This window comes from Corvus hawaiiensis, chromosome 8 (assembly GCF_020740725.1).
Source record: "Corvus hawaiiensis isolate bCorHaw1 chromosome 8, bCorHaw1.pri.cur, whole genome shotgun sequence".
NCBI lineage: Eukaryota > Metazoa > Chordata > Aves > Passeriformes > Corvidae > Corvus > Corvus hawaiiensis.
Genome location: NC_063220.1, coordinates 18,166,033 through 18,184,374, shown reverse-complemented (window position 1 = coordinate 18,184,374; position 18,342 = coordinate 18,166,033). Strand labels below are relative to the sequence as shown.

The 18,342-nt window shown below is 43.0% G+C and overlaps 1 protein-coding gene across 3 annotated transcripts in view; it reads left to right on the top strand.

Annotated features, from left to right (window-relative positions):
* The window catches only part of C8H10orf71 (chromosome 8 C10orf71 homolog), a 52,159-nt gene extending 34,070 nt beyond the window's left edge, over positions 1 to 18,089 (top strand). For 2 of the 3 annotated variants that reach the window (XM_048311722.1, XM_048311720.1), the window contains exons 2-3: positions 7,005 to 7,176; positions 8,902 to 18,089. In XM_048311722.1, the coding sequence (XP_048167679.1) occupies positions 9,077 to 13,693 (4,617 nt within the window). In that variant the 5' untranslated portion in view covers positions 7,005 to 7,176; positions 8,902 to 9,076 and the 3' untranslated portion in view covers positions 13,694 to 18,089. Of the gene's footprint in view, positions 1 to 2,026; positions 2,232 to 7,004; positions 7,177 to 8,901 lie in introns of all 3 variants that reach the window. The other variant, XM_048311721.1, reaches the window with a different exon arrangement.
* Positions 18,090 to 18,342: the final 253 nt, after the last annotated feature.

Genomic DNA, 18,342 nt, shown 5'->3' with positions numbered 1-18,342 from the left:
CCCCATGGCCATGTTCCAGATAGCGGGCAGAAGGCAAGCCACTGCTTTTGTCCTTCAACTGGAATGGTTCTGTTATAATCACAAATAGTTGAGGAGCAGTTTGTCATCGGAGGAGAGATGTTATGTGAAAGGATGGTCATGTGCTTGAGTCATACACTCTGGCATGCACGTGAGTATTACCCTCCCTGCCACACTGCTTGCTTAGGAGTGGAGTGGTGCTCTCTTGGCTGCATTTGAAAGCTATAGCAAGGTGTAGATAAGAAATAGCTCTGTTCCTGCAGCCTGAGCCAGAAAATTTTCTAAACCAAAGCCTCCACCTTCTCCCCCACCTCTGATGCGTACACCTTTTTGTCTTTGGTAACATAAGACAGATATTTCAGTATATTGCCTGTCCCTAAATCCAGTGGAATTCAGTGAGTTAGAAGTTGAAACAATTTTGAACCTAGCACGTACAAGCATCTTGAATTCTTTTCTTAATAGAAAACAGATTCAGCAAAGTCTTTGTCCAAACCTTGAAAATATCCAGAAGTTATAAAGAAAAAGAGCAAATGAGACTACCAGTAAAGGAGTAATACTTGTTTTCTGCAAGTATTATTCCTGTTATTTCCTGAGACTGTATCGTGTGTGAAGGGTGTGGGTCAGAATCTCTTTGTCAAGAAGCTTAAATGGTTTAAGTGTAAACTTGACAGTGCTGATGGTATCAGTGTGTTGGGGCTGATGAGCAGAGGGCAGTGTAAGTGGGGGATGGTTTCAGATTCCCCCGCCTGGAAAGAGAAGTGAGGCATGGCTTGTTGCTAGCTGCAGAATTCATTGTGTAGGTCACAGAGGAGAATACACCTGCCTCCCTCTTGTGTCTACCATACTTGCTGGCATCATTACAATTTTCCTACGGCAGGGGCTGGGACTGTCGGGCATGCTCCTGATACAAGGCATCCAAACCATTACATTTGTTTTCTTGTCCATGTGTTTTATTTCCCTTCCCCCTTTGTCATCTCCTACCTCTAGCCATTGCAATGCTGTGATGCTTCATAGCTTTCCCCCTGCTGTGGGAAAATCTCCTTTCTCCCATTCAGGAAGTGAAAACTCAGAAGCTTTCATTGTCTAAGTCTTGCTTGAGACTGAATGGAAGGAGATGAACACCTGTCTCATCAGCCAAAATCCTTCCAGTGCTCAGTGAGGGGGCTGTAGTATTGTAAAGTCAGCTGTCACCATCAACTAGTGAGGAAGGCTTGAGTTCTAACAATCTTAGCAAGATTTAGGTATCAAGCACCTGAGATGAAGCAGAGATCTTTGCAGTCAGTCACGTCCAAATCTGTATGGATAATGCCAAGCTACAGCACCACTTTCAACACTCAGTTGAAAGTGGGGTGAATTTTTGCAGGGAATAAAATACCACGAGTTATGAAGGGCAGTGGGAAGGCATATTTTTGCCTTACCTGAAAATGTTTAAGCTCTTTTTGTGTGATTCAGAAAACATTGATTTGGTTCCCTGCCCTGCCAGAAATGCCCTGTTTGATCTTGGGCAAATCAGTCAGTTGAAGCTGGGCCTTAGCTGATGATCTGTAAAAGAGACACAGATCCTGCTTTCAGTGGGAGAGTTTGCAAAGATAAATAGCCACGAGGTGTTCATGTACCATATTGCTGGGGAGCTGTATAAATATCTTGGTGTATAGTGACTGACCTAGTTACAGACAGTGGCCTTTTCCAGGCAGACATTTAATGCCAAGAAATGCACTGTTTGGGTTCAGTTGCTTAAATGTCACTTGTCTGTGCTGACTTCAGGTCATGGGAGGAGCACCATCCCTTTTGCCTTGTGTTTCTCATAGACTCGTGCTGTTTGTCAGGTGCGGCACCTGCCCTTGGCCTGTGTCAGTCATGTGCTCTGTGCCTCCGACTTCCCCTGTCATGTCTACATGTTACTGGCTCTTCAAAGGCAGTGAGCCAGGTGATGGAAAGGATGGACATGAGTTGCAAGAAAGCCTCAGTCCAGATACAACCCTTTCTGAGAGACATCTCCTTCTTCCAGACTTAACAGGCCTGTTGGCAGGATGGGGCATTTGGAGGACATTGGGAAAGGCAGTCCGGAGACCGGCTGGAAATAACTGTTGGGTCTTTGCCATTGAACCAGAAAGGGAAAGGTAGAGACACTTGCAGTCTCTGTTCCTCCCATTTTTCTTCATGTGAGGTCTTCATCTTCCAGTGTTTGAAGCTTTGTGGTCTGAGCTGGAAAGGTAAGCGTTTCAGCTGGGGCTGCAAGAGGTTCACCTCCTCTGAGGAAAGGACACAGCAGGATGCAGAACACGGAGTCATTAGCTAGGTGCATTTCTTCCTTGTGTTCACATTTCCACCAGCCTACACTGACCTTCCTTTAACTGAGTGCCCGGTTCCAGCTCCCATGGGAACAGATGCAGTAGCTTCAGTAGAGCTCGCTGGAAGAAAAAGACTTCAGCTCTTTTCAGGGGGAAAAAAAAAAAAGAAGTGGTTTGATTAAACAAATAAAATCACAATCATATTCATTTTAATGACATTTCCCCTAGAAAGATAATTGGAAATTTATGGGCATTATAGTTTGAAATATTTACTTAGGGAAATTTCAAAACAAGATTACACTCTCCATTGCAGTACCATGAGAGTATTGTTTGACATAGAAAATAAAATGAAAAGTTTCAGTTAATGTTAAATAGCATACACCCTCTTTGATGTGAGGACAGTAATAACATACTATTATAACTATTATAGTGTATATATACAAGTTATTTCTCATAGCTTTTTTTCACTAAAAATGGTGAAATAACCTAAAATAAAAAAGGGGGTGTCCAATTCTAAATGAAATTTTGAAATTCCCAATTTGATTTCTCTTCAGAATCCTTATTCCATGTGAAATGTCAAGAACTATTTAAATGAGAACACCTCCCCTAATACACAATGTGCACAAACATATTTCCAAAAGTTGGTATTGTCCACAGGATGACAATTCATGTTGGCAGCCAGTTCTGCTGGTGCAGTCTGGAACTATACCATGCCTACCCCACCACTCTTAGGTCTATGTATTCTAGTGAATATTGCAGAAAAGAGCAAAATTACTTTTCCCAAATGCACTGCTATTTTCAGTGATGAGCAATCCAGGTTAGAAAATCAGAATTGTCTAGAGGGCACTGTTTGGTGGCATAGCAATATGGTATTGCTTCCAAACCCCTTTCCTTTGCATCTTGGTCTGCATACCTCATGGGGGCGAGATTTGGCTCTTCACAGATGTTGAAATTCACTTTACTATGGTTACAGTTGCGTATGCAGCTTCTGGATAGTGCACCAGTGTTGGCTGAGGAAGTCGATGTATTCAGTCACCAATTCTGTTCTCAGTTATTCTACTGACGTCAGTAAAATTACTCTAGATTTATACCAGTGTAACTGAGAACAGAAGTTGGCCCAAAGTCAAGAACAGTCTCTCCTCTTCTCTGGCCCAGAACAAGCTGTTCAAGACATAATTGCCAGGCCAAATCCTCAAGGGGAATGGACCCAGTTTCCTACACTGGTTTGGTTCAGACACATGGTTTCTTCTCCTTGCTTTCCAGTGCAATGATCAAAGATCTGGTGCTGGAATAGCTGAGGTCACCTTGTTGCTAGTCATTTCTGTCAGTGTTTGGGATTTTCACCCTAAGCTGGAGAGATCCACTTCTCCATCCTCCATCTGCTGTGGCAGGTATTTGTCTTTGAGTAAAGTGGTTCCCCTTTCCCCAAGCAGGAGAATTCACTTCGGTTTCCCTTTATGACTGCAAAGAGTTGGTGAAAGTGATCTTGTTGGATGAGGGAAACAGAGGCTTGTGCTAGTAGATTTAATTTTATGGCCACCTAAATCTAGAAATTGCCTTTTTTGACAGTTCAAGGAACTGTGGCTTGACCACTACTGTCTCTCTTGGAGTCAGCTCCCCTCCTGGTTGAGGGTGTTGTGGTCCACCCCTGGGTCCACATGCCCGAGGGCTGCTCAGAGAGGGGGTGTGCCTGGAGCAGCCCAGGCAGCAGGGCAGATCAGAGACAGCATTGTCTCCCCCACAGCCCATTGTGAGCAGCCCACACAGCCCGGCAGCCCAGCACAAGGGATGTTTAGGTACTCTACACCAGACTACAGAGGTTTTCCATTATTTCTCCTGGACATCCTTCTGGCTTCTTGTCTCTGGCAGGGACTCACAGGGTGACCTTTAACTCCCTGACACCTTTTTGTTTCTTTTCCTACATGCACAATGAAGACATCAGTGCTGTGAGCATTGGCCGACAGCAGCACACTCCATAGACATTCATGTGCTGACCACTGCTGCCATGCAGGATTTTCTGGCAATACCCAAGAGACCTCACTGAGCCAGCCCCACTTAGGGCTAGGGAGGAGCTGACATCGGTTGGGAGTGCTGGTTCAGCTTGATGACACAAAGCTGAAGAGACCTGAGCTCTCACCTGATTATGAACTCCTGTGTGTGCCATGAACAAATATGCACCTATGCAAAAAAGTCATCAATTCATTAGGGATCCTCCTATTTCCCATGGTAAGGAGCACTAACTATTCATTGTCATGATGAGCCCCTGGAAACCTAAAGAAGAAACATGTGTGGAAGTAGAGCATGCTGCTGAATAAACCTCAGCCAGCAGTCACCACAGGGCTGTGAGTTTTGGGTTGGAGCTGTGGATAGGAGCCATAGAGAGAGCACCATATAAAGAAACCAGCTCACAAAGATTTTAAAAAAAAAAATCTTTCCTTCTCTTCCCATTCTCATGGGCAATGCAGTGCTGCTGACTTCAGATTGCTATGCAACTCCCAAGGGCACTGCCAAGATGCCAGTGTGATGTCTCATGGCATAACCACTCAGCCAAATACCAGCCCAAGGGGGTGGGGGAACCAACTGGCCCTTTATATATTGCAGCAGCAGTGATGTCATTCACTCCAGCCAAGTTTGCTGGTTTACCCAGCTCCTGTCTAGTGAAAAAAAAAGGCTGACATTCAGTCTGTGCCAGGCCAGGAATAGTATCTGTAATTTAACCTCCTCATCACAGCTTGCTAGGCACTTAAGAGAGGCACTGAAAAAAGCCTCCTATTTGAAAGAGAGGGGAGGTTGGTTTCTGATTAAGCTGCTTGAAATCTGTGTTCACGCAAACTTTTTCAGTAGCTCATATCAGATGATGCCTACTGCTAACACTTCACACATTTCTCAGCATTTTCAAGCAGTTCCAGATGCCCAGCATTGCTTTCCTCTCTTTAAAAAGACTAAATTCAGACATCCCTAAATGTTTGAACTAGCTGAATCCTGACCTAAGCTCAGATACTGCACCTTTCTTGTTAGCTGCCATGTTTGTCCAAAAAGGTAAAGAAATGGGACTTTACCAGGTTATTAAACCAGTCAGGAGCAGCTTCTTTGCCTAAGAAGTAGTTGTCATACTTACACAAGGAATAGCTACACCAGTACAGTGTTGCTGTTTCCATCCAGTCCCAGTAATGATCTACACCTTGAACTTGTGGTGTATATACAGCTTTTCCAGGTTGAAACATTACACTTCACAAGCACTCATATTATGTCCAGGCAAGACAAGGATCATCACAAAGATTTCAGAGACAGGGACAGTCACTATTCTGTCCTTAATCAGTGGCGCCGAGTTGTTTTTGTGGCAGTGACTCCATCTAGGAAAATAATTGCTGGGATTACATCATGATCTCAGTGTTTATAGTTACTCTACTCACTTTTCAGCAAAAGTTCTCGGTTTACAAGGGACAATATATTTCTCCAGACCTCCGTCCATGAGATCTGAAAGCCAAGATTCCTCCTAGTTTAGGCACCACCACCAGTAAGTACTGATAAACATTGTGCTACTGGAATTTAGTCAGCAGCCCCGTTAATGAGTGAGACAGAACTTAATCACCATCTCCCATGGCTGTGTTGGCTTTGCACAGTTAAGAGTACCCCAGAAGCAGTAAAATTGTAATTTAACCTCTGAGCAAAGAGAGAACTGACTGCACATCTCAGGAGTGAGGATAGCCTTTTCCATCTGGCTGCAACCAGATGTAGCACTGGTTTTTGTTTGCTTGTTTTTTCTTTAGTTTTATTTTACCCACACATCTTAGACAACAAAAAGCTGTGATTGCTACAGGCCTATCCCTAAACACACTGATAACTGCCCTTCCTCAGGCAAGGTGCAGCCGACAATCACAATGGGTGAGCCCTTGTTGCCACTTTTGCCAGTAGGTTTTGAATATCACGAGCTGACTCAAAAGTTTCCTTAGAGAAGACTGTGCTATCTGCATTACCTCAGGGCCAGACAGTTCTCCTTGTAGGAAATTGATATATTCTTGCAAAGATTAAGCATACTGGCCTGAACCTTGGGGGTTTCCACAGCAGAAGAATGGGAGCAATTCATGTTCACTGTGGCTGAGCTTTCCTTTAGCATCTCCTGCCTCTGACTCATGCATGGAAGCAAAAAGATGTTTTGTTTACTGCCCCTCACCATGCCAGCTGTCCACCTTTCCTCTCCTTTACCAGAGGGACAGTGAAAACCACGGACTTTCAAACCTCAGCTGCATTAGTTCCAAGTCAGCCAGATCGATGCCTGTGTTTGTTGACAGTAGAAAGTCATCTACAGGTGGAGTGGAGGCACATAATTTCCTCTGAGTCCCTCTGAAAGGGTAACACAGCAGGGAAGAATTTTTCTTTTTTGCCTAGAGTCGTCACCCAGCCTTTGCAAAGGGCAGAGTGCCAGGAAATCATTGCTCACTCAGCTGCCAGTCCCTGCTGGGGCTACCAGACTGTGCTGGAGATTGTGACAGTTGTTTGCTAGGAACCTGAGTGCACTCCACAAGCTATCTAATCCACCAGGTATTTGGTTATTGTCGCTCTGGGATGGATAGCTGTCTCTTCTTGTAAGAAATCCTGTAAATCAGCCCTAAAATAGTTGTAAAATGGAAACGAACAAGTGAACAAAACAATCATCAGATCATGCAAACAAATATCTTTGTTTTCAAATTGCAGAGTTCACTTAGGATCAAAAAAATGCTGCAGGTCAGAAACATCCTGGGACACTACTTCTGTCGAATCTACATCACTGGACTATTTCTACCTCCTCACTAAAGATGGTCAGAAAAGACGCCAAATACAAGTATGAGAGTGAGTTCTAAAAACAAGAAGCAAAATTTTAAGGCAGGTATGTACCTGTATTTCTCACTTATATAACAGTTAAGAATCAAAACCAGGAGCAGGATCGCCTTTCTTTTGTCTTCTCTTTTTTCTGGCTGCATTATACACAAAGATGTATGTGTGTGAGGGGCATGAAACTCATGTTCGAAAAATCTTTGTACAAAGTAAGATGGAGAAGCTCTGTTAGGCTTATTTTATTTCTGCTGTAAATCTATTGTAGTTATGCATAAGTCATTGGAATTGCATGGCTGGAAGGACAGGATCTAAATTCACTATGATACTTGGAGCCTAAAAATAGGTTGGCTGAGATTCTTTTAAATAGAAAAGGAAGGTGAGGAGTGTTTTCATTTGAAGAAACAACTGAGCCAGAGTAATTCAGCTGATTAAGCTTAGTTCCTTTTACTTTTCATACTCTGACCAGCAATAAGTCATCCTAGAGAAAAACAGGTCCTTTCCAAGAGTCTCACTGAGACACACCAAGGTGGAATCAGGTATGTAGACACGAGGAGAGGCTGAAATCTAGATCTGAATTTCACTGCTCAGTTCTACAAGCATTTTTCACTGCTCAGTAATCTACAAGTGGATCCAAGCTTGAGATGGAGATATCTTCCACTCGTGTGGAAGCTGCTGTAGATGTGAACTGTGGTGTTTCAGCTCATCACAACTTCGTAATGCCATCGGAGGAGGAAATGGAGATACAGACCAGACTTTCATTACAGAGTTTTAGCCGGCTCTGCAGTATGCCTTTAAACTGAGTCTCCCTGCAGTTTAGTCAAAACTCTGCTCAATTCCTTGAATATGAGAATAATCATCTGAAAAGTTTACAGAGAAACTGTGAAGAGTTTTAGTGTAGAGATTTCAAGTGCAGCCAAAGGGTCTATTTTGCTTTTACTTGTTCAATGCAAAGATTCCCCCATCCTGTACTCAGACAGGAGATAGACAAAACCCTCAGTGCTGTGTATAATAATCAGGGATTAATGGAAGTCTTATAATTGTGTTGAATGGGTTACCTTTAGCTCTCAGCAGTTCTGGAACTGAAACCAAATGTTCCCTGTTCTACTTTAGTGGGTCTGCTACAGTCCCCGAGGCACTCCTGCCTTCTGCTGGCTAAGCTGATGTTAGCAGTCTCTTCAACTCCAACAGACCAACACAACCCAACCATACCCTGCTATGGGTGGCTAAAGTGTATCCCAGCACTATTTGTTTGGAACATGCACAGTAAATCCTTTTTACCTGTAGTACCATTCTGTTTTCTCAAACAAGGGTTGTGCTCATAGCAATTGTCATGACAAAGCTGTGACAATTAAATTTTATCGGCTTTTCTTTCATTTTGGACTTAGTGTGCAATGATGTACTCAGTGACATCTTTTTTAAAGTAATTTTTGTTACTAATTCTTCCTGGCAAAAAATGGCTAACCTTCTTTTCTAAATGGATGCACAGCACTTGGAAGTCTTTATGGTTGAAGGTATGGTAAGGGAAGTACTCAAAATTTGTCTCTTATGTCCTTGTTTAAGAGCCCAAGTAAAGAATATGAGGTGAAAACACTTTTTTAGTGGCTCTTTCCAGAAATTAAACTATCTACCATGAGCCACTTGAATTGGCCAAAATAACAGTGATTTTTCATGTTGCTGGCATCACAAAATTAGTCAGTGACTGATTTATCTGGAAAATGCTTTCTGTCTAATAGTGTTAATATAGAAAAATGATAATTTATAATTTTTGGCTTTGCAGAGAGAAAGTCTCCTTCAACTTTTCTGTAAGATGAGTCAAAGTACAGCAGCACCATCTGGAAGAATGGCTTTGTGCTTGTGAATTGCAAACAGCTGGATCTGCCTCACGTAGCCACCTGCCTGTTCAACACCTGAAACTAATCCTTTGGATAATTCACCCATGACTCTCATGAACAATGCAGGGAAATAAGAAACATACAGAAGGACATAGTGATTCCTCAAGTATTGGGAGTCTCCTGGATGATGCAGACAGAGAGGTGAGCAGCCTCACAGATCGGGCTTTCAAAAGTTTGTGTGTAGCAGAACTTGAAGACCCTTACAATGAACCGGAACTTTCCATTTCACCTGACTTCGCCCTCCAGTTGTCTGCTAAAATTCACTCAGGGACGTTAAACCATGACATGAAGAACAGCAATATCTGTGACAAGCTGACAGCAAGAAGCAATGAACATACAATATGGGCTTCCACATTCCAGCAGTTACCAAAGTGTACTCCTGAGGAGAAGAGGATTGCTAAAAACAACACCTTTGCCATGGGAGGGAAATTGTATTTGCCAGTCCCTGGTCCAAGGAACAATAAGCATGTTTCAAAAGTGTCCTCGCTGATTAAGACATTTGATAAGACTGCAGACCAAGGGTCAGGAAGTTCTCTGATAGCAAATAAGCAGCCCATTAAGAATAGCTTTCAAAAATATAAAATAAATCATGTTAATGATACTGCTTCCTGTGATGATACAGACATTTTAAGCATCCACAAGGAACTTTCTGAATTTTCTGAGGCTAAGCAAGGTAGTCTCAGTGGCAAACATGAGCCACAGAGAAGACCTAATAAAGTAGACCTGAGTTATAGGGACTCTGATGGTTATTATCCTGTGCTGATTGAGAGGTCAAAAATAGCCAAGTCAAATTTTTCCCATTCTTCTAAAAAGGCTTTAAAAAACAGAAACTTGAAAGTAAATGAGCCAGCAAAAAAAGGTAATTTTCTTCACAGTGAGAATAGTGCTTTTGAATCATGGAATGTTCATCATAAAAAATTGACAGAAAAGGAGGAATTTGTTGACATAAAAATGAAAAAGGAAGGTCTTGAATACGTGGAAGAATCACCACTTGTTAAAGGATCCCACACACACGAACATAAATTGTCACCTGCCACAACCACTGTTGCTAAGAAGAAAGAGAAAGATTTTCAGATGAAGCCAACTCCACCAGAAGCTGCTTTCCCTCTCCCAGCTGTACCTCAGGGTCCCGTCCCTTCAGAAACCAAATTTCCTGCTGCTTTCCCTCCCACACCTCCCCCTAGGAATCATGTACACCAGGGTCCCCTTCGGCCACCTCCTGCCCCACCAGCACTTCCTCTCCCACCCCCCACCCGACCTGGCCACCCCTCAACACCCCCTACCCCTGAAGCCCCTCCTGTGCCACCACTCCCAGTTCCAGCTCCACTTTCCCCCACTGCCTTGTCCCAAGTCTCTGTGTCACCCCAGTCTGTGTCCTACAGGATGGTTTCACCCTCACTCATGTTTGAGACACCCAGTCCACCTCCACCAAAACCCCAGGCCACCTTAACTGAAGAGGAATCCCTCAACCCCCAACCGGGCAATACCTGTCCACCCTGGAGGAGACAGAGGGCTACAGAAAGGGCAGCAGGGAAGAGACAGGCTGCAAAGGAGAAGTTCACAGACAGCCACAAGACCTCATTGTCTGAAAAGGCAACTGGTGCTGACCCCGACATGGACATGACTCCTGTGGCTAAACAGGCAAACTCCCCTGGATCGATCAGTCCCTCTTTCAACATCACGGAACTCCTAACGCCTGTCATACCACCAAAACAGGAGGTGGACACTGTTGAAAGTGAGCTGATCCCACTGACACCTCCTCCCACAGAGAGCACAGCTTCAAGAGACCATGAGGAGAGCACCTTAGATGATTACAGGTCGTGGGATAGTTACAGGTTGACAGCATCAAGTCTGTTATTCAACTTAAAGGATGTGCGCAAACGTGTTAAAAGCATTTATACCCCTTCTCCCCTGTTAAGGGCCTTGGAGGAGAAAAATAAAACAAGGAAAAATATGCAGGAGACTACTAAAATAAATGCCTCACTCTCGACTTTGCATGACAAAAGTGAGAAAAATATTACAGAGAAAGATGAATTGAGTGATATAGCTTCTGTATTGTCTAGCAGTGTTCGTGAAAAGGACAGTAAAACTGATTTAACTGAACACTTTACAGACAACTGTCTGACTTTGAGTTCACCCCAGACAACAGAAGACCTTCCATTTTACCAAACTGAAGATAGCTTGCAGCAAGACAATTCAAAACACCAAGATCTGGTTAAAAACACAAGGGATAATGAAAATTTCCCCTTGTTCAGACATGAATCAAGTGAACCTGATTCAGGAAAACATCTGCAGTATCCAGCACAGAGACCATTCAGTAGACACAATATAGATACAACAGCTGGGCAGCCCATGCAAAATCGCAGTGAGCAGGGTGAGGAACATGAAAGGCAAGCTTCTGTTCAGAATGAAAATTTTGTCTTCAAAACACTCCTAAACCAACTCTCACCAGAAGAAGATGTACCTTATAGCAGCAGCCAAACCAGCATTGTGGTACCTGGCCACGAAGCACGAGGCAAAAGAAGCACTAGCTCTTCAGAGCAATCCTTCGTCTCCACAGTGGAGCAACCACTTCAGGAAGAGCCATTTCTGCCAGTGCCCCTGATGCAGCAGACATGCCTCCAAGAAAGCCAGAGGACTGACAGTGAAATGGAATCAGGAAGTAAGAAAATACACAAGGAGAGAGGGAAAGGGGTTGGGGAAGATGAACTGCAATATTATGCTTGTATCGGCCCTAGTACTGGTGCAGCAGAGAAGAGGGAGGGAAGTGTTACTGGGAATGAACAGAGGAGCTTGGTGAAAGAGAAACTAGGGAGAGAGAAAAGGGAAGAGGCCAACAGCACAAATTCTGCATCTGACAGCATAAGAGACATGTCCGTCCCCAGGTCTGAGGAGCCACAAACACCATCATCTTCAAGCTCAACCAAACCCAGTCTGTTTATGATTAAAGATAACACATTCAGGTCACCTCAGGTAATAAGGGCTGTCAAGCTGCCCCTACTCAGGTCATTTTCCCTGGATGATACAGTGAGCAGCAGTTATAAGGAAATGGAACGTAAGTTTATGTCCCCAGCAGTTTACAAGCAGCACCAAAACATGCTGCATGCCCAGGAGGCTGGCTGGTGGGCATCGAGACATAGAGGGCAGCAGAATGTGAGAGATGGAGCAACTGACAGAGAAAAAGAAGCCAGTGAGCCTGGATCTGCTTCAGTAGCACTGGATCCCAGTCTTCTGGAAGACACAGAGAGCTTTTCATTTGGAAAACTGACGGAAGAAGATGAAACAGCTTGTGCTTTGTTAAATAAATTTGGGCAAATGAATGAGGAAAGTGTCTGCAGAAGTAAAAAGAAGCCTACAAAGGCAAGACACAGCTTGACACAGCCAATTATAGGTCTGGAAAATGACCAAGCACAAAACAACCCCAGCTATCCTGCAAAAAGAAAGACAAATTACTTTAAGAATCATCATTTATCTAACCGTAAAGGGGGCTCTTGTGCAAAAAAAATAATCACTAGGGAGACAATTTCCCCTGTGACTGGCTCCATGTTAGAGGACCACACATGTTCTTCTGTCTCCAATGACACTTTAGAGAACATCCTACATACAGAAGGTGCACCAGTTTTGTTAGACAATCTTTCATGCTCTGCTGTTACAAGCCCCAGGTCAGGAGGCACGATGCACGCTCTTGCTGCCAGTTCATTGTCAGATAAACCAACTATTTCCAGCCTTAGAGAGAGAGAGGATGTTACAAACCCTGCCTTGTTAAACGTGGCACTAGAGAAGCAAGCTTATATGCCTGCAGAAGAGATGATTGATTCAGCACAGAGGAATCTACTTTCTGACATTGCAGGGGAAGCTGGAAGACTGGAGCCCAGGGGACTTGGTGGGAGACCAGCAGGCAAGCCACCCACTGTGCCACCAAAAACAGAAAAGGCTCTGCGTCGGGCTAAAAAGCTGGCAAACAGGAGAAAAAAAGTGCAAGAGCAGCAGAAAAACCCTCAGACTGAGCATACAGATGCTGTAGGGAGAAAGCCTACTCATTCTGGAGAGACAATAGTATCTGATTCACCCTTAGGATATTCTCCCCTTCATCCTCCCCTTCACTCAACTTTTACTCCCACAGAAACCAGTACTGGAAAACCTCGACTTGCACCAGCAATGAGCCCTTCATCCTCTTCAACCCAGCGGAAACTCCTCCAAGACCCTGACTCCGGTCAATACTATGTAGTTGATTTACCAGCCGAAGTTAATTTAAAGACATTTTATGACCCAGAAACTGGCAAATATGTTCAAGTCTCAGTCCCTTCCTTGGAACAGAACTTACACCAGTCCACCTCTTCAGAAATTAAGAATTCTCCCTATGCCTCCTACCCTAGAGTGCTGCCTTTACCAGCCTCATCGGTGGCAGTGCTGAAATCACCTTCTCAACTCTCTGAACCTGCCTGGTCAGTGCCCGCTGGACCAGAACCAGCTGAACTACCTGAAGATGCCCAGCAGGACTACAGATACACTGAATCTGTGGATACTCAGCCCTACACTGAACCAGCCTCCTACTCCTACCATCAAAATGCCAGAGAAACCCAAGTTCACTTAGGAAAGGATGTAAGCCCAACCCAAAATACCGGCATTGTCACCCTCACCAGTTTAGATGATTTTGCTGCTGAAGGAGTGTCTTGAAAAATGAAGAAACAAAACATGCCAGCTAGTGTTTTTAAGAACTGTTTGGACAGACACATGCACACAAAAACACATGCAGATTTGATGTTTGTACAACACTTTGTCTGAATCTCATTGTGGTTTGGGTGGGAAAGAAAATGAAAGCTGTTCGTGTTGAAAGATGCAAGGTAATGACCACTCTGAAGAAAATGAAATTGAATAAGCACCAAATTATCAGTGAGATGAAGGGGCAACGCCAGATAGACAAATACATGTGACAATATGAAGCCACTGCTTGCTGCTGCTGCTTTGCCATTAAGGAGGCTGGGATAGCCAAAGCAAATGTCCTATTGGCCAGATGTATTGCATGATACATGATACAAAATAAAACCTATGAGACCACCCTATCCATCCTATGAGACCGAGGACTGATGCTGCGTCTACTGAACTTTCCTCACTCACTGCCTTTGAACTATATTGACAGGTAGAAAGCATGTGGCTACAAATAAGCCATACATGCAAGATTCATATTTTGCACACATTGATTGCCCTGATGTCATTGACAAGAAGATTGTATACTGGATGCACAATACAGCAGCCATGTCAAAAAAAGCCCTTTTAAACAACCAGATTACAGTTGCAGCTGCTCTAGACTTCTCATATACTTTTGCAGTGCCCACTAACATGCTGCTGAATTCTTTGTATTTCTTGGTAACATCACAATAGGTTCCCCCAGAGTCAGTGTTTATTTATAATGCAACTTCAAACTTCAGGTTATCTTGATACTTGGCTTGAAATATTTTGGTGAGGAGTAAGATTGAATGAAATCCCACAACTATATTTAATTGTTTGTTAGGACAAGAAGTTCTTTGCTATTGTAATTGAAATGTGTTTTGTTTTGTTTTCAGGCTCCCACTGAAACATGGAACTAACTTTTAAAATCTGAAAAAAGTACTTGATTTTGGTCTTGTGAATTCTGTGATTTAATACAAACAAGCAAACAAACAAACAAAAGATTCAAAATGTCCAAAGTATTAATTTCTAGAAAAGTTCTTTGAATTATCGCTTTTCTTCAAAAGATCTGTATGAAAATATCACTCATCCTTGTATAAGCTCTTTTTAATCATCATAGATAATGAGGGAACCCAGATGAAAAGATGGAAAAATTGAATGTAATGTGCCTGCCTATAAATATCTATATTTGGAGTATTGGCTTAGTTTTTTCTGTCTCATTTTCATACTGTTTTCCCCAGTTACAACTGAAGTGCAGAAGCTCTTAGGAAGAATTATGCCAGTGACTTTCAGCCTGATTCATATCTTAGGCAATTTTTACAGGATTTTTTTCAGTGAAGCAGCTCTTGACTTCCTGAAAAGAAAGGGATGAATCAGGCCTTTTGTTAATGAATACAATGTGGAGACAGGACACAGGCACTGCTCCACTGTCCCACTGTTAATACTTATGGCAGAGATTTTCTTCAGTAAATTTCCCAGGCCTGAAGCCTCTCTTGGGACACAGACCCACCTTGTGGTTTTTGTCCTTCCTTAATTCAGCTCTCAGCCTTCCTCCATCCCTGACAAGAGCCACGTGACAAGAGCCAACCTGTCCTGGTCCCACCAGCCACTTATTAAAACATTTCTCTTAGACAAACACTAGGGGTATCACTTCATTCATTACAACGGGATTTGGATTTAGCCTTTAATGATTTTCTAAGGTTCATTTCACCTGTTTTACATTTTGTGATTTGGTAGGTTTGGTTGAGCAGAGGTGTAGGGTGGAAATGAAGAAGCTTGTACTGGTATGGTTTGGATTTTAAGCATATTCAGCCAAATGCCCATATTTGAATAAATATTTATTGTTCAGTTTTCCACCCTGGAAAGGTTTCAACACCTGACTGAATAAAGCCCTGAACAACCTGGGCTGGCCTCAGAGCTGACCCTCCTTGAGGAGGAGGTTCACCCAGTGACCTCCTGAGATCTTTTGGAGCCTGAATTATCCCGTGGTCCTGTTCTGAAAATATTCAAATTTTAACAAACTTTGACTTGGAATTCAGAAAATGCAGTCTCTGTGAGAGACTTTTTTTTTGAGAGAACTTTTTTTAAAAAAATTGAAAATCAAGAGTGTTTCAGGAACAAGAATTAATTTTCAAGCTGTTAAATTAAGGGAAGTGGCTCTTACTATAAATATTTTTTTTAATCACAAATATTTTGTCAACTGATGGTGCTATTCATGTTGCACTTCTCTGTTGCTGTCACTCTATACAGCATAACATCTATCCAGTATAGAGCAGAATCTCATCCACATGTTAAATTGCAGATAAGTAGATCCATTAGAGTTTTCCATGGTGCATTTATACAAAACCTATGAAATCTTAAAGCCTATCAGAGTGCACAAGCCTTTTTTTTTTTTGTTTTTGTGTGCGTGACATTACAAATTTAAATACCCTTAACAGCCACAAGTCAAGAAGCAGGCTCTCAGAGCACAGGATAAAAGCTTCCTCTCCAAGGGAAACTATGGATATGAAGCATCTGTGTGCAGATGAAAAAATAGATGGTAATTTGATGACAGAAATGTATGAGTGTATTAAAAAACATCCCTTTTACTTCTTTAACTGTCATTTGTTTTGTAGACATGCATGCTTCTGCACCCTTTTATTAAGGGTCTTCTTAAACTCTTATTCTGGAGAGTGGGATGCCCCATTATGCTGCTCCCAGCTATGGGAGGAAAGCAGGGTGTATTTTTCACTCTGCTGTTAAGGTGAACTGAAACATTGGCATCTAAAGAGGAGTCAGTCCTAACTTGGATACCAAATACATTTCACGTAGGACTTCTTCATTTCTGCCAGCTTCAGGGAGCTGCATTCACAGTGGACTGTGTCTCTGAACAGGTCCCAGAAGGGGCTTTGACCTGGAGAATCTGTAGCTAAATTGTTGTAGCAAGATCAGGGTTTTCTCCAAGGTAACAAGTGACAGGACCTGAGGAATTTACCTGAAATTGCTCTGTGGAAGCTTAGATTAGACATTAGGAAAAATTTCTTCACTGTAAGGGTGCTCAGTCATTGGAATAAACTGCCCAGGGAAGCAGTTGAATCACCATCCTTGGAAGTGTTCAAAAGGCGTGGTGAACCCTTGGTGCTAAGTTAACTGTCAGACTCAATGATTTTTGAGGTCTTTTCCAACCTTAATGATTCTATGATTGTATGAAATGAAACAAATAGAACTGGGGAGTTTTGAGAATAGATAAGAAGGTGGTTCTTGTCTTGTATCCAGAGCTTACCCTGGAGCACTTTGCCGCAGGGAGTGAATGATATAAAAGTATTGCACCAGGTCCCAGCCTGGTATTGAGCAATCAGCAAACCTGTCTCTGGCCTAGACCACCCTGCTGGCCAACTTCTTGTGAGGCTGTGGGAGTGTGTGTGTAGAAAAACATGCATGCATCCACATAAACAACCCTGTATATATATGTAATATACCTGTAAAACTGCCATTTTCATATCAGTACAGGACAGCACTAATGCCTGTGATGGTGAACACAAAATGTTTGTGTGTTGAAAGGAAGACAAATGACACCTTTTCAAATAACAAATATTTTTCTTTCTTTGCCCTATTCTGTCCATGTTTATTGGGGGGATGTTTTCCATTGCTGCTGTGGGAAACAAGGCTGGAAGAGGTCAGTACTAGGCAAAATGAGAACTGTAAATTGACTCTTTTCTTTGGGGGAGGGGTGCTATGGGAAACGTGCAATAGTCATGAAAGCAGTTGTAGGAAAGCACTGTTTTGTGACAGTGACATTAAGTTGTAGGTTGAAGAGGTATTGAGGCAAACCAAGCTAAATTCTGCCTTGCCAGCAGACAGTGGTGAGGACTAAAGAACACGGCAGGTTCTTGACATGCACGGAAGCACAGCAGGCTGAAGGGAACAGGAGCCATTGTTTTCACTGTTTCCTTCTCCTGCACGTCACCTTTGTGCATGTTGCATTTCTTGGTGCCCTGAGGCTCCTTTACAGTGGTGATTTTTCCTTGGCAGGTGTGACTGAGGCCGAACCTGACTTACCTAGTCTTTGGTTCTAAGGCCAGAACTGCCTCCCTCTGAGTCTCCTTCTCCTTGTGGGGTGACTGCAATGCCAACAGTCCAGTTGTCACATGGCACACTTGGACTGCCACCCCACAGCCATGGCTCTGTCCCAAGGGCTTGAATTTCCTCATGGAAAATGCTGGATTTGTTTTACAGAGTTCAGTTTCATTGAAATGCCCTACGTGCATGGATTTTTGTCAACACCTCCTTGGGTGTTCAGTGCCTTCCTAAGTCATCTGTCCAAGAAGATATGTGTCATCGGCGCGTTCCATCAATGCAACTGTATTTGCGAATAATAATTTATTAATTAATAAACAAAATAAATGGGACTTGTTTTATAATACTGTAATGACTTCTAGCCAGCTTTTTCATTGTAATTATGTGTCATTGTAATTTTATCTCCAGTTACGCTGGCAGACAAAGTTGACAAGGAAGAGTGTGTGTGTGTGTGTGTGTGTGTGTGTATGTGTGTGTGTGGTATACAATTAAAAGATCTAGGAGATGACTGGATGCAGGGCTTCATCCCCCTTCCTCGCTTTCCTAAAGAGAGGGAGCAGGAGGCTGGGCAGAAACACCTTTGGCCCATGACTCCTGTTACC